This window comes from Brassica rapa, chromosome A03 (assembly GCF_000309985.2).
Source record: "Brassica rapa cultivar Chiifu-401-42 chromosome A03, CAAS_Brap_v3.01, whole genome shotgun sequence".
Taxonomy (NCBI): Eukaryota; Viridiplantae; Streptophyta; class Magnoliopsida; order Brassicales; family Brassicaceae; genus Brassica; species Brassica rapa.
In genome coordinates, this window is record NC_024797.2 from 13,804,406 (window position 1) to 13,818,093 (window position 13,688).

The 13,688-nt window shown below is 33.1% G+C and overlaps 3 protein-coding genes across 3 annotated transcripts; 2 read left to right on the forward strand and 1 right to left on the reverse strand.

Annotated features, from left to right (window-relative positions):
- Positions 1 to 108: 108 nt before the first annotated feature.
- Positions 109 to 6,866, reverse strand: LOC103860094 (phospholipase D gamma 1). The gene is made up of 10 exons (XM_033286130.1): positions 4,073 to 6,866; positions 3,838 to 3,957; positions 3,560 to 3,754; positions 3,208 to 3,459; positions 3,046 to 3,114; positions 2,811 to 2,958; positions 2,583 to 2,731; positions 2,299 to 2,490; positions 1,940 to 2,137; positions 109 to 1,809 (listed from the first exon to the last, which is right to left on the reverse strand). The coding sequence occupies exons 1-10, from the start codon at positions 4,907 to 4,909 to the stop codon at positions 1,501 to 1,503; spliced, it is 2,469 nt and encodes an 822-aa protein (XP_033142021.1). The 5' UTR covers positions 4,910 to 6,866; the 3' UTR covers positions 109 to 1,500.
- A 229-nt stretch (positions 6,867 to 7,095) lies between these two features.
- Positions 7,096 to 9,192, forward strand: LOC103858611 (cysteine-rich receptor-like protein kinase 45). Its single transcript, XM_009135999.3, has 6 exons — positions 7,096 to 7,439; positions 7,541 to 7,629; positions 7,716 to 7,926; positions 8,018 to 8,258; positions 8,359 to 8,500; positions 8,755 to 9,192. The coding sequence occupies exons 1-6, from the start codon at positions 7,283 to 7,285 to the stop codon at positions 9,061 to 9,063; spliced, it is 1,149 nt and encodes a 382-aa protein (XP_009134247.2). The 5' UTR covers positions 7,096 to 7,282; the 3' UTR covers positions 9,064 to 9,192.
- Positions 9,193 to 10,610: 1,418 nt separating this feature from the next.
- On the forward strand, positions 10,611 to 12,400 carry LOC103858612 (magnesium dechelatase SGR2, chloroplastic). Its single transcript, XM_018657189.2, has 5 exons — positions 10,611 to 10,752; positions 10,847 to 11,000; positions 11,347 to 11,520; positions 11,612 to 11,779; positions 11,853 to 12,400. Exons 2-5 carry the CDS (start codon positions 10,872 to 10,874, stop codon positions 12,204 to 12,206), a joined length of 825 nt encoding a protein of 274 aa, XP_018512705.1. The 5' UTR covers positions 10,611 to 10,752; positions 10,847 to 10,871; the 3' UTR covers positions 12,207 to 12,400.
- The last annotated feature ends 1,288 nt before the right edge of the window (positions 12,401 to 13,688 follow it).

Genomic DNA, 13,688 nt, shown 5'->3' on the forward strand with positions numbered 1-13,688 from the left:
ACCATTTGATATAAATGAAATGGAATTGAATGGTTATTTCACCAATTCCAAAAATATTTTGATAAAATAGAAAGAAAAGTATTCCATAAAAAAATTGTTCATGAATGAATAAAATGTATTCCATTCCATTTTTTGTTGTATTATATTCCTATCATTCCATTTATTTTAGTTCCATTAATTTCAAATCAATTTAACAGTTACAGTTTAAAGTTAACTATACATGCTATTTTAGTTCTATATATGAAACTGAAGTTTGTTTTTATTTAAAAGTACGAATATTCACATGCGAAGCATGGGGTTAATACTAGTATATATTATTTCATTCAGATTAAATATTTTAGTCTTGATTTTTATTCCTAAAAGGCTTTTAATGAAATATCATGACAAAATTTCAATCACCTCCTTTTGAGTTTGTTCGAATAATGAGAGATTTGATCATTTGTCTAATATTTGTTTCTATTACAGCTCATGTTAATTATTTGTAAGACTTCATATGCACAAAAGAAAATTAAGTTTTGTGGCTGACACAAATCACAAGAACGAAATAGGCAATATCGATTGTAAAATGACGAAAGAGGATTAGGTTTTCGGCTCTCGATTTGTTTATTATTGACTCTCCATAAGTGATTTCATTTTCTACTTCTATAAAATTGTTCTTTGGTTCTCGTTTTTGTTTCATTGATATGAGTTTTGTTTTTTTTTTTAACTTATTATGTAAATTTGGTGAATTACATAAGTGTCAATTTAAAAAGATGGACATTTGTAAAAATTAGTTTCATTCAAGATACATATCTAAGAATCAAATTTTTGAAGAAAATCATCGGCAAATCTATTCACATGTTAGTGTTTAAATCTAATATATCAAACTGTTATAGAATATAAGTGAAGACTGGAAATATAAATTTATGTTTAGTATATCACTAGTTCGGTCTAATAATCATATAATTCTAGAATAACAAAAAAAAATTACTTATTTTATGAACCTACGATTTTGAGGTTTAGTTACTTAAGAGTATATTGATAAAAATAATATATATAATAATTTATCATTCTAGTATATGTAAACTACGTATAAAGTAAGAATTGTTTGATTTAATGAATGATAAACCAGAAAACTTGTAATAAATAGTTCAATTATCTTATTCTTACAATATAATAGCTAGATAGTGTTGCAAATATGTTAAAACTATTTATTAAATAAACATTAGTATTAAAAAGTCACCCCGCGCATGCACGCATGTTATCATCTAGTTACTAAATATTTCAAAAATATGAAAACAATTTACTCTAATGGTTTTTGAATTGATAATATATCTATTTATAAGTTTTGTAAAATTATTAGGCATGCATGTATGGACAAAACACCTATTAACATTGCAATGAATACAATTTACAGCTCACAGATTTAGAAACCACAATTCGACTCTTTAAGTACACTTTTATTCAGATCACACTCAAGAGGTTTCTTGAAAAGGGAGAAATATAGAACAGATGTTGGCACTACAAGGTAACTTCCAGATGACGAGGTTTCGTTCCAGCCCATAAAACATGCCCTATGATCTTGCCACCGACATCGGGGAATGTCTTGCATCCAGGAAGAGAACTTACTTTGCCTGTTCTATCGACTTGAACTGGATACTTTAGAAGATGACTTGTCATCACTGTGACTTCCTCTGCTGCATACTGTCTCCAGTTGAGCTCACTCAAATGCCTAACTCGTCTCACGCATTCCATGTTCTCTGGCTCCTCGAAACCCTGCTCCAGAAAGCCTAGATGCTCTGCCCACAGCGACATTCTGTATCCATAGATCTGCATGAGACGGGGGAATATGCAAAGAAACCATGTTTTATAAGAGATATTATAGAGATCACGTAATAAATTACACGAAGCCAAAGAAGCATGCAAACTCTAATTGAAACGTCTTTGAAAGATTTTTTACCTGACCACGAGGACGAGAGCCTTTCTTAGCCCATGAATGGTGTAGTTGATACCCTCCCATGGCGATTTCAGTGTCTCTAGTTCCTTCCAAGGATCTTTTGTTGATATTCGCAGAACCAATTAAGACAAACTCATCGTCCACTACCATACCTTTGGAATGCACATATATCATGAATCTTCGACTCTTCAAAGCTTGCACCTGGATTATTTCGTTGTTTTAGTGAGAAAAAAATGTCATTAACTAAAACAAAGATTTCAACAAGAGTCATCAACAATTTTTGCACCAAATTTTAGCAGAAAAAAACAAGAGTCATCAAAACATACACATGTCACATAATATATATTTATATATATATATACCTGTGCGGCATTTGGCTTTGCAATTTTCTTAGGTTGATTCCGAGAACTATATTTGCTAACTGTTTCATCAGAAGCCTCTCGGGTTCCAAGACAGAAGAAGTTCAAATAGTCTTGTGGCTCATACTGACCATCAAGTTCAGCTTCCACAAGTGCCTTATATATAGTTTGATACATCATTTGCATGGTTTTATACTACAGAGATGATAAAAAGATTTCAGTATAAAGGATGCCAGATTGTTGTACAAGTCAGTTTATATCTAGCAAACTATGGAAAAAGTATTTACCTGCCAATATAGAATGCCCTGCATAAACATACCTGTTGGATCACCTTCTGGCCACATTGGAATGACGATATAAGCAGCAAACTTCTCCCTAGCTCTAATCTTACTAGCAATCTTAAGCGCGATTTCCATTGGGATTAGATTATTAGCACCTGCATTTCAAGAAACTCCTTGTTATATATTATTGCACGCATTGATTAAATTGCCTGTAAAAGCTTAGAATTTTCTTACCGAGGTCCTTATGTGAACACCAGTTGAATGATGATCCAAAAAAATATTGGTTTTCAATGTAAATGAAATGCTGAGCAGATCTTATGGCCTTAACATAAGCCGTGTGTATGCTCATGTCTACGAGTATATTCTTCCCACATCGAAGATTCTGTTCACATTATTTAGAATCAGTATATGTCTAGTGTAGAAACATTGTTGGTGACTGACAAGGTCAATGAATCAGAGTTGTGCTTACTCTTCCAGTACCCTCCTTTGGGTCCTTTGGAAATCCTTTTACTGAGGTTGAATCAATTGAACGGAAAACCTAAAGAAATGAGATGATTTAATGCATCATATTTCTGATTAATCTTTTTGGCACCACCACATATGACTATAATGCATCACATTTCTGAATTACCTGAACATGCCAAGACTCTGGATCACTATCATTAGTAGAAGAAGCTTCTGATAGTCCCATGATTTCAGGTATCATGTTAATCTTAAGCAAAGCATCATCAGAACACGACCGATGTTTCCAAATTTTGTGTTGTTTTTTTACAGCTTTTTCCCAGCGTTGTTCAAAATTAGTAAGCAGGTCATATGCACCTGGACCATCAATTTTGCTGTGTAGATCATGCCACGGTTGTCTTGGTCCATCTTCAGCATTAGGCTAATATGAATATTTAGAAGATTTTTTCGTTCAAAAAAAAAATTAAAAGATTATTTAAACAGATGAACAACAGTGGTATCTAAACTCCAAAAATGGTTACCACAAAATTTGGGTTATGGACGTCATCTTTATGGAGTGTCTTCAATGTCGTAAAGAGAGGATGGTTAGGAGTATCAAAACGTCCGTTGCACACGTCTAGCCCTCCAACAAATCCTACGATCTTTCGTCGGCCCTGACCAGCATCAGCATCTACAATCACAGTTTTTTGATGATGTGTGTAGTAAGTTTCAACTTCCTGATCATCACAACAAAGTTCAGATGATTAAACTATACATACAAGAGTTTAAGAATTGATGCAGTAATCATTGAGCATCTTACACTTTTTTTTACTAAGCCGTGGAGACCTTCAGCATCTGATCTAGGACAAATAATCACTTGCACCGACGAGTTCTTGAAAAAATGACGAGTCTCCTCATCGCTTGTGTTCATAACTCCTTGCTGCGCGCATACAACCACGTTAAAAACATCAAAAGGATTGTTGCTTCATATAATACATCATATTATAGAACCATTTTTGCACTATTATTATAGTTTATAAGAGTGGGGCACTTACTTTTCTGTACTTTGGAAAGCTCCTTGAAGTTGGATCATCCCACACCAATAGCAACACTCTAACACCTTCTTTAGATCTTTTTTTAAGCAAATCCCCTAATGTACCATCGGTTGGATCATTATTGCGACGAACCAGCCTAACCGGATGGTAAACTGACCAACCTGTGATATAAATCAAGTTCTTTGCCTTTCTAATCGCATAATCCATATCTTCCCAGCACTTTCCATGTATATACTTCATCCCACCATCGAGATCTACACTCGGAAGTGTCCCGTCTTCAACATGAGCATCTTGATATAGAGTAACTCTACCGCCTTTCCTCAAAGGGAAGTATGTACCGGGAACTCCTTCGCACTCATTACCAACACCCATTTGGTAAACTTTCATCATTTCAACTGGAGAGTATTGAATAGACAAACTCAACACAGCACCCTTTTTACATGGCTTCCCACTACTGTTAAGTATCGGAAACAGCCCTTCGATCCTATTCCCTGAACACAACTCCTCGGTTGGGATTCCAACATCTCCTATGAACTTGGCTCCAAGTTGGTCACTGTCTTCCAACACAAACTTAACCACCTCGGCATGGTGAGCCACCGGTACATAGAAATGCTGCATCCACACCGGATTCTCATTGTTGTTGATAACAAAAGTTGTGCCAATCTTTGCACCTGCGATAAAGACAGTCACGAACGGATCACTTGTATTGTTGTTCCTCGTAAACTTCCCGAGCCGATCCATGTTAGGAAGATTTTTAGCCTCCTTAACACAAATGTCTAAGTTACCGTGTAACAGTTCCCCTCTCACAGAGCCGGTACTTGACCCTTCCATGGACATTAGTTTCGGTTTAAACAAAAAATAAAGAAAAAGAAAAAAATACTAAACAAGGAAACTTTCAGTAGTTGGATCAAATCTTGAGCACAACCCACAAGACAAGAGAAAAGTTTAGTGAAACCCTTTGAGATACAGATTCAAACCAAATCTATAAACTATATATAGAGGAAGCGGACGTTGACTTGAGCACAACTAGTGATATTTATAGAAAGCATTGGGCCCCAAGGAGTTTGACAATTTCATTTTCAAGTTGGGCATAACTAACTTATATGCTCCAACTTGAGGAAGGGTATATTGGAATATGTTATACTTCCTAAGTAGATAAATTTGAAAAACGAATATATCCTTGCCCTACTAGGTATACCAATATATAAATACTAGACCTTATGGTCCATGAAATACAACTTAACATTCTCTGATACACAACTTGTCAAGAACCCACAACACAAAAGAAAAGTTCAACGTTTGATTTATCTGCATTTGTGGATCTGTTCCAACTTTAGTCCCTAGTGACAATATAGTGAATGAAAATAACTAGTCGTGCCTCCAACAAATGATATGATTGACCTTGTAAAAATATTATATTGACACTTTGACAGTGAGGTTGTAATTCATAGAGGAATTCAGATGTTGAAGCAAAAGGGTTGGGAATGTGCGTTCGAAAGTATGACTCTGAGTTTTCACTATCACAATGTTGCTATTTGGCTACGTACCATGATTTTGTCAATGTTTGAAGAACCCAAAGAGGTCTTTGGATCCAAATTGTGTGTAAAGTGTTTACCGAACTTGTTCAGGTTGTTAAATACACATAACACATCTATGTTACATCTACAAATCCATTACGAAAAGCTCCGTCCAACTGTTAACAAAAAGAGCCTCAAACAATAATGAAGATTTTGAAAGTCCAAACACTACAAAAACAGCTCCCATGTGTGGACGCCTCTTATAATCACTTGAAGGGATTTTTCAACTTTTAAGTCAATTAAATATAGCCAGTTGTCCCAGCAATTAACCTGATAACGTGAAATCATCATCGAAACAAGAAGAAAAAATTTGTTTCCAGTGGACTTCGAACTCACACCTAGTCAATCTAACACTAAAGGCTATGACCACTTGACCAAATTAATATCTTGTACTCCTTTAAACTTTATATTATGAGAATATATAAGAAGAAGAGTTCTAAGTCCACTTCCAGTACTTGTGTTATAGTTGGTTAAGACGGTGAGGTACCGTAGAATGTTGAATATTATTAAACATAATTATTGTAAATTTTAAAAATGAAATGAGTGTACCGTGATGAAATTGAAGTATAGTATTTGGTTTAATATCCTCTATCATATGGCTAACTTGATGATAAATTATTTAAAAAGAAATTATTTCATAATAAATTTTAACTAATACAAAAAAGTTTTTTCTAATTAAAAAAAAATTGGAATTAACAGAACAAAACTAAGTCGTTGAAGATACGTTTTTACACTATAAAAACGACTTAAATCATATTTGCTAAAAACTGTATATATTTTTTGGAGAATTTTCATGTTTATCACTTTTTGGTACTATTACTATTAAATAGGCATTTTCAAAAATATTTTTTTATTAAGTAACAAAAGATTTTTATACTCTTGTTTTTTATATATTTAATAAATAATTATTTAAGTAAATAAAATAAAATAAATAAATAATGTATTTTTGAACAAATCTGTTAAATGCCGGTAAACATGAATAATGATACCAACAAAATGGTAAACATGAAAATTTTCCATAATTTGGATGTAGAAAATAATAACTACAACTGATTTGTCCAAATAATTAATGGCTTTAGTTTTATCCCCGTCGATTCAACCAATGTTGAATGTTTTTAACAAGTTTAATCCACATAAGCTATTTTTTATTCAATTTCTTACTGCAAGCTATTCAATAGTTAAAACTTTCATTTCGGTTCAAATGAACCAATTAAGCAAACCGGGTATCTTTAACACGTATCTTCTCTGAATAAGGTCAATTTAAAATTCTTATCATCACACCGTCACTTCCTTTTTTTTTATGTACATCACATGAATTTTTTTATTATAATCTTACATACCCAAAAAAGTTAGACTAGTCTTCTTTTTTTTGAACAAGTTAGACTAGTCTATGTCTCTATTCTCTATGAATAGATGGATTTTTCATTTGATTTGACTCCCAAAACAAATGTGTGTTTAATGAATGGTGGTCTAAGCCGAACGTTTAGGGGATTGTAGGGTTTAAGAAGATCAGAACAAATGTTTTAAATTTTTAATTGGTGCCACAAAAACAAATGAAGAAAAAAATGTTCCAAAAATATGTGTCAACGGTCAACTAATTGGACACGTTCAAAGTCAACTATTGAAGAAAAAAATGTTCTCAAATAAGTTTCACATTATCCTGTTTGTTAAGAAAATTCAAAGAAACATTGCCTTCGTCTTCGCCATGGCCGGTACTTCATTTCTTGATACGATTTTCCGAAGAAGAAAGAAGAACTCTTCTGACTTCACCACTTCTGGTTTCCTAAGCAGTAAGTCTTGTTTGTTTTTTCGTTTCTACTCTTCTCACATGTGACTCAAACCCCTCCCAAAAACTAGATTTATTTCCACTTGTCTCTACTAAATTCTGCAGCTTTCGAATTCGACTTTGAAACCATTAGAGCTGCAACTTATAACTTCTCACATGTGATTGGTCGTGGGGGATTCGGTTCTGTCTTCAAGGTTCGGTTCTGGTCATGATTTTTATAATTTAAAAAAATCAGGCTATTAGAGTAATAACAAATTTGTTTTTTATTTTAAAAAATCAGGGTAGGCTTCAAAGCGGGGAAGAAATAGCAGTTAAGAGACTACTTGGAAGTTCCATTAGAAGTGAGAGAGATTTTCGTAATGAAGTCGAGATTTTGTCAAAGCTAAGGCACAAGAATCTGATCCATCTTCTTGGTTTCTGCTCTAAACAAGACCAACGTTACCTTGTTTATGAGTTCATGCCTAACTCAAGCCTCCAAAGTTATATATCTGGTTAGAAAACATTAAAGCATCCTTTATAGATCCAATCTTGTCTAGTTTTCAAGATCTACTAGTCATTATTTATTGTGTTTATCTGCTTCAGATCCTCATAGAGATTCTCATCAGCTAAGTTGGGAGATGTGTCGAAACATCGTCCAAGGGATGGCTCGAGGGCTACGTTACATTCATGAAGAATCCCAGTTATGGGTTGTTCACCGCGACATTAACCCTACACACATTCTATTGGATTTAGAATTTAAGCCAAAGATTGCGGGTTTTGCATTGGCTAGGATGATGCAACAAGGTGAGAGTGAAGGGGAATCAACTGTAATTGCCGGCACCATGTAAGTGATGTCTAGTGATTTACATACGCAAGTGTTGATGTTTTAAAGAGCAAAAGAGCGTTAGAGAGACTAATAAACAACATTTTGTGATGGACTACAGAGGGTTTTTAGATCCAGAGTACATGAGAACCGGTCGTGTTTCTATCAAATCCGATGTTTATGCCTTTGGAGTTACCATCTTGATGATCATCAGCAGAAGAAGAGCTTATAGTAGTGGAGGCGAAGAATCACTAATTGAACATGTGAGTTTAAATTCAAGCAAAAGTATATGCAGTTGTTATTTAGCGAGCCATGAATATTTTAGATTAAATACAATAAATTATTGTATAATTTAGGGGTCATAAAAGATATTGTCCTTTAAGATTTAGGAAGTAAGGCTAATGTTTTATTAGGTTTTGTCCAAAACCTACTCTGATTGTTTTTTTTTTTTTTTTTTTGGCAGAGAACCTACTCTGGTTGTTATGTTAAGTAGTTCTTTAATGGTGTATTTTATTAGGTTATGAGATGTTGGAACAGAGGAGAAGCCATCTATGTGGTCCATGAAGTGATGAGAGAACAAGAACGAGAAGATTCGATAAGCGAAATCTTGAGATACATTCACATTGCTTTGCTATGTATCGATGAAAATGCAGAGACAAGGCCGACTATAGATAAAGTTCTCCACTGGTTTAGTTGTTGTTCTACTCCTTTACCCGAACCAACAATTAGTGGTCGATTTCTTGTAGAGGCAGAAACAAATCTGTCTTTTTCGCCATCTCTATCTCCAGGATATAGCTCTGATATGTCTCCTACGTCTTCACGTTAGGGAGATTGGGTACTCTGTTTATTGGGTTGATGAGAGTTTATGATGAGAACGATTTATTGATTACTCTTGTGTAATAAAATACCAAACTACATTTTCTTTTTAAAGAATGCAAACTACATTTCGGATTAATATCTTGGTTTAAATCCTTTTAAACTCCTCTATATCTTCTAAAAACAATTTAATACATTTCACCCATAACTTCAAACATGATCCGCAATCATATGAATCGAAATTGAATGACTTCCCAAACATCCTTTATTTTTTATGTAACTTTTGCTATTTTTTTTATATTTTTTGTTGATAAAGTTTTGGATGATATAGTTTTGCAAGCTATCTTTATGTATAAAATCGATCTCGACAATATAAAATAACTAGATGATAATTTGCGCGCATGTACAAAGTGAGGTTTTTAAATTTTTATCGATTTGATGTAGTTTTAACATTTTTCAATACTATGATCTTTATTTATTGTAAAATAACGAATATAAATATTGATATTTTAAATGTATCATCTTTGTTAAAAAATTAATGTATTACATCTCATTATAATTATTTTTAAGACTTAAACATTATATTTATTTATTTTTGTTGGTAATTTTTTTAAAATATGGTAATAACTCATAGATCATCATTAATATAATAATAAATAATATAATAGTAAAAATGGAAATCTGATAATATTTTATTTATTTTATTCTATTTTTGTAATTATATAATTTTTATTACTAACATTTTTTTCAAAATTGTAATTTTCTAATCTTAATATGATAGTTTCTTTTTAATATCTAAAAATTTAAAAAAATTATTTGTATAAGGTTTAGTTATATACCAAACAAATGTTTTTCTTAAATTTATTAAATTTGATTTAATATATTTTGAACAAAAAATCGATAGAAAATGTTTTCAAGATTTTAATTTTAAATATATACATATATTATTAAACATAAATTTAAATAAAAAATTATTTATTTTATTTTAATTTTATCATATAATCAAGAAAATCTAAAAACAAAAAAAATATTTTCAATGTAATTAAAATTTTAAAACTTTTATTTCTGCACATAAGTGTTGGAAAAAATCTAGTTTGAGATAAAAGAGAAGTATATAACACCATTTTTAGATCTTTTTTTTTTTTTGAAATTGCAGGCTTTTGAAATGCGAAAAACTTATAAACATGTTAGGATAGACAAATATTTGGTAAATTTTTAGTTTTTAAAATGCTTTTTCTCTCAAAATTTTAAAGTATTATTGACAGCTCAACCGTTAAATACCCCAACAATAGATAAGTTCCGACCGAAGCCGCAACGTACAGAATTGTTTCTAAATATTCGGCGAACCGCTTGTCTCTTTGTCCCGAAAGGTAGTGTATTATCTGATAACGAATCGAAGAGAACTCGTCAACGCTACGTTTGTGCTTTAATGAGACGACACATGCCAACTCATGCAGTGAAGAAGCTGGACACCAACGTGTAACTCACAGCTTCACCTCGTCAGAGCGGATTTTGGACTTGTGTAAAGTCTACAAATAGAAGCAACCTTCACTTTTCACTCGTATCGTAAGATTGTTGACTCCAACACGCAAACAACAAAAAGAAAAACAAAAAGAAAAACCTAATTTTCTGGAAGATAAAGCTTAACGGAAAGCGAAAGCAAGCTCGTTTTTTTTAAGGGCTTCCAGCTTTTGATATTGTGGGTTTTACGAACGCGCAATAATAGCGTGAGACGTTAATATAGTTTTTCTTTTATTTAAGGATTGTATTTTCCTTCAGTCTTGTTTTTACAGATACTGATATTGAAACGAAGCAGAGATGTGTAGTCTGGCGACAAATCTCTTATTCCCATCGAAGATGAAACCCGTTACAGAGAAACAGAGCACTAGCTCACTCTTCGTTACTACAAATAACAGATCCAAGATGAAGAACAGATCTGCTGTTCCTGTAAGAATCTCAAATCTTTTACAGGGAAAATTTTTACACACTGTTTTTACGGTACCTATTTTCTATTTTCGTCAGTAATTTCATTTAATTGTTTTATGCGATTAGTTTCTTAAGTTCTAAAGACCTAATAATAAGAAATTGAATTCTATTGCTTCAGGCTATATGCTATGTTTTAGGGCTTTATCTTAACTTTATGCCTTGGGTTATATGCTATGTTTTACGGTTTTATTCTTAACTTCATGCCGTAGGTATGCTCTGTTTTAGGGTTTATATTGACGCGTTAATTGCATCTTTTTGGATCTAAATTTGATTTATTAAAGAATATTTGTGTGTTTGAATGAATAAGGTTGCAAGATTATTTGGACCGGCGATTTTTGAAGCCTCCAAATTGAAAGTATCATTCTTAGGAGTTGATGAGAAGAAGCATCCATCAAAGCTCCCAAGAACTTACACTCTTACTCACAGTGACATAACCGCTAAGCTAACTTTAGCTATTTCTCAATCTATCAATAATTCTCAGGTAAGTCAACAAACTCCCCATAATGCACAACTATTTTATGTTTGTGTTTTCAGAGGCTAATGCTTTTTTTTTTTGTACGTGGATTCACCAGTTGCAGGGATGGGCTAATAGATTGTTCCGGGACGAAGTAGTGGCCGAGTGGAAGAAAGTGAAGGGTAAAATGTCTCTTCACGTTCATTGCCACATTAGCGGAGGCCATTTCCTTTTGGATCTCATAGCGAAGCTTCGTTACTACATATTTTGTAAGGAATTACCGGTGGTAAGTAAGTGGTTTATGTACTTTTGATATGGAACAATGTTACCTCTTAGTTATATTTGACATTGATTTATAGGTATTGAAAGCTTTTGTTCATGGGGACGGGAACTTGTTGAATAGTTACCCTGAGCTACAAGAATCTCCTGTTTGGGTTTATTTCCACTCAAACATCCCTGAGTACAATAAGGTTGAATGTTGGGGGCCGCTTTGGGAGGCCACGCAGCACAACCACGATGGAAAGAGAACACGCAAAAAATGTGAAACTCTGCCGGAGCTAGCATGTCCCGATGAGTGCAAGTGTTGCTTTCCGTCGGTTAGCACGATCCCGTGGTCTCATCGTCATTATCAACATGGCAGAGGGAATGAGAGTGAGAATTTCGTGGGTGGCGAGTTGGGAATATCTGTCCCTAACTCTGAGAGATTGAAGTGATAGATCTCGTGAGGATGTTTCTTTTTCTTTTTCCTTTGGTGGTTAGGAAAGTTGGAAGGAATATGAAAGTTATTTGTTTAGTGTTAACAGTAAGTAGATGAAAGTTTTCCAACAGTGTTAGTATTACTATCCTTTGTATTATATATTTACGAGGTCCATGTAGAAATAAAGACTGTTACGTGTGTTAAATGGTTTTTTTTTTTTGGTTGGCAACAACAAGAGACGATACTTTGATGCAAAGATCCGGCATCAATTTTATAGAAGCTTTGGAACAATGGAGCTCCAACCCAAGATTATGCATATATATAATAGATAAATTATCACAAATACCACATTAATAGTAAGATTTTAATATTTGCACTAATTATTTTTAAAAAATATTTATACTTTTAGAGTTAATTAATTTAAAGATAGGGTTTAGAGTTAGAGGTTTTTAAAAGATATTTATACTCATAAAGTTAACTAATTTAAATTTAAGGTTTAGAAGGTTTAAAATTAAAGGGTGGGGTAGCGTTTTTGAAATATGAAATTTAAAATTCTAATAAAAATATAAATAAATATTTAAAAGAAATTTAAAAAATTTTAAAATAGTTTCAAACTAATTTTTGATTTTAAAAAAGAATTTGAAGAAAAATATAATTCGAAAACAAAAGATCAAGAAAATATTTTTAAGTATTTTCCTTAACTGTTGAACTGTCTCAATATTTTCAGCTCTAAATGCTCATTGGAATGGTAGCTACTTCAAATTGGAAAATGTCAAATTCGAAGGGCTGTCTGCTTTCCTTTTACCAGCCGAATCAGAGAGTGACAAAAGGGATATTATCTTCGATCGGAGTGATAGGTTTTGAATTAGCTATGGTTCTTTTCACCCATGCAGAAAAGACGTTTTCTATTAGACATAAAGTATTTCACATTGATAATTGAAAGAGATCCTAAGCAATATATAGGATAAGATGAGTCATTCTTCTTATCACCAATTGGTTTTTAGATTAGAAGTCCATCTAACTTAACATAGTATCAGAGCTTGATCCATGCAGTTCAATCTGATCCACATCGATCTGACCCAACGTTGGCCGAAAATTCTGAGATTAAAGCTCAAAGAACCATCATCTCGAGAGGGCGTATTAGACACAATGTGTCCCACATCGATAATTGGAAAAGATCCTAAATAATATATAAAATAGATAGGTCACTCCTTTTATCACCAATTAATTTTAGGTTGGAAGTCTATCTAAAACACTTTCCGTCTCTTTTCTTTGATCCAAAGGTACTGGTAGAGACAGATGGGAAAGAGTTTCCTGCTCCAAAAGCCATAGAACCCTGGATCTTGAAATTGGACGAGACATTCTCTTCAACCGAGTTCTCTGATTCATATCCATTGAGAGACTGAGGATCAGGGAGAGATATGGTTGGGGCCTAAACCCAATCATGAGTGTACTGAAATCACAGCACCTTGGGAGTTATAATTACAAACATGACCTT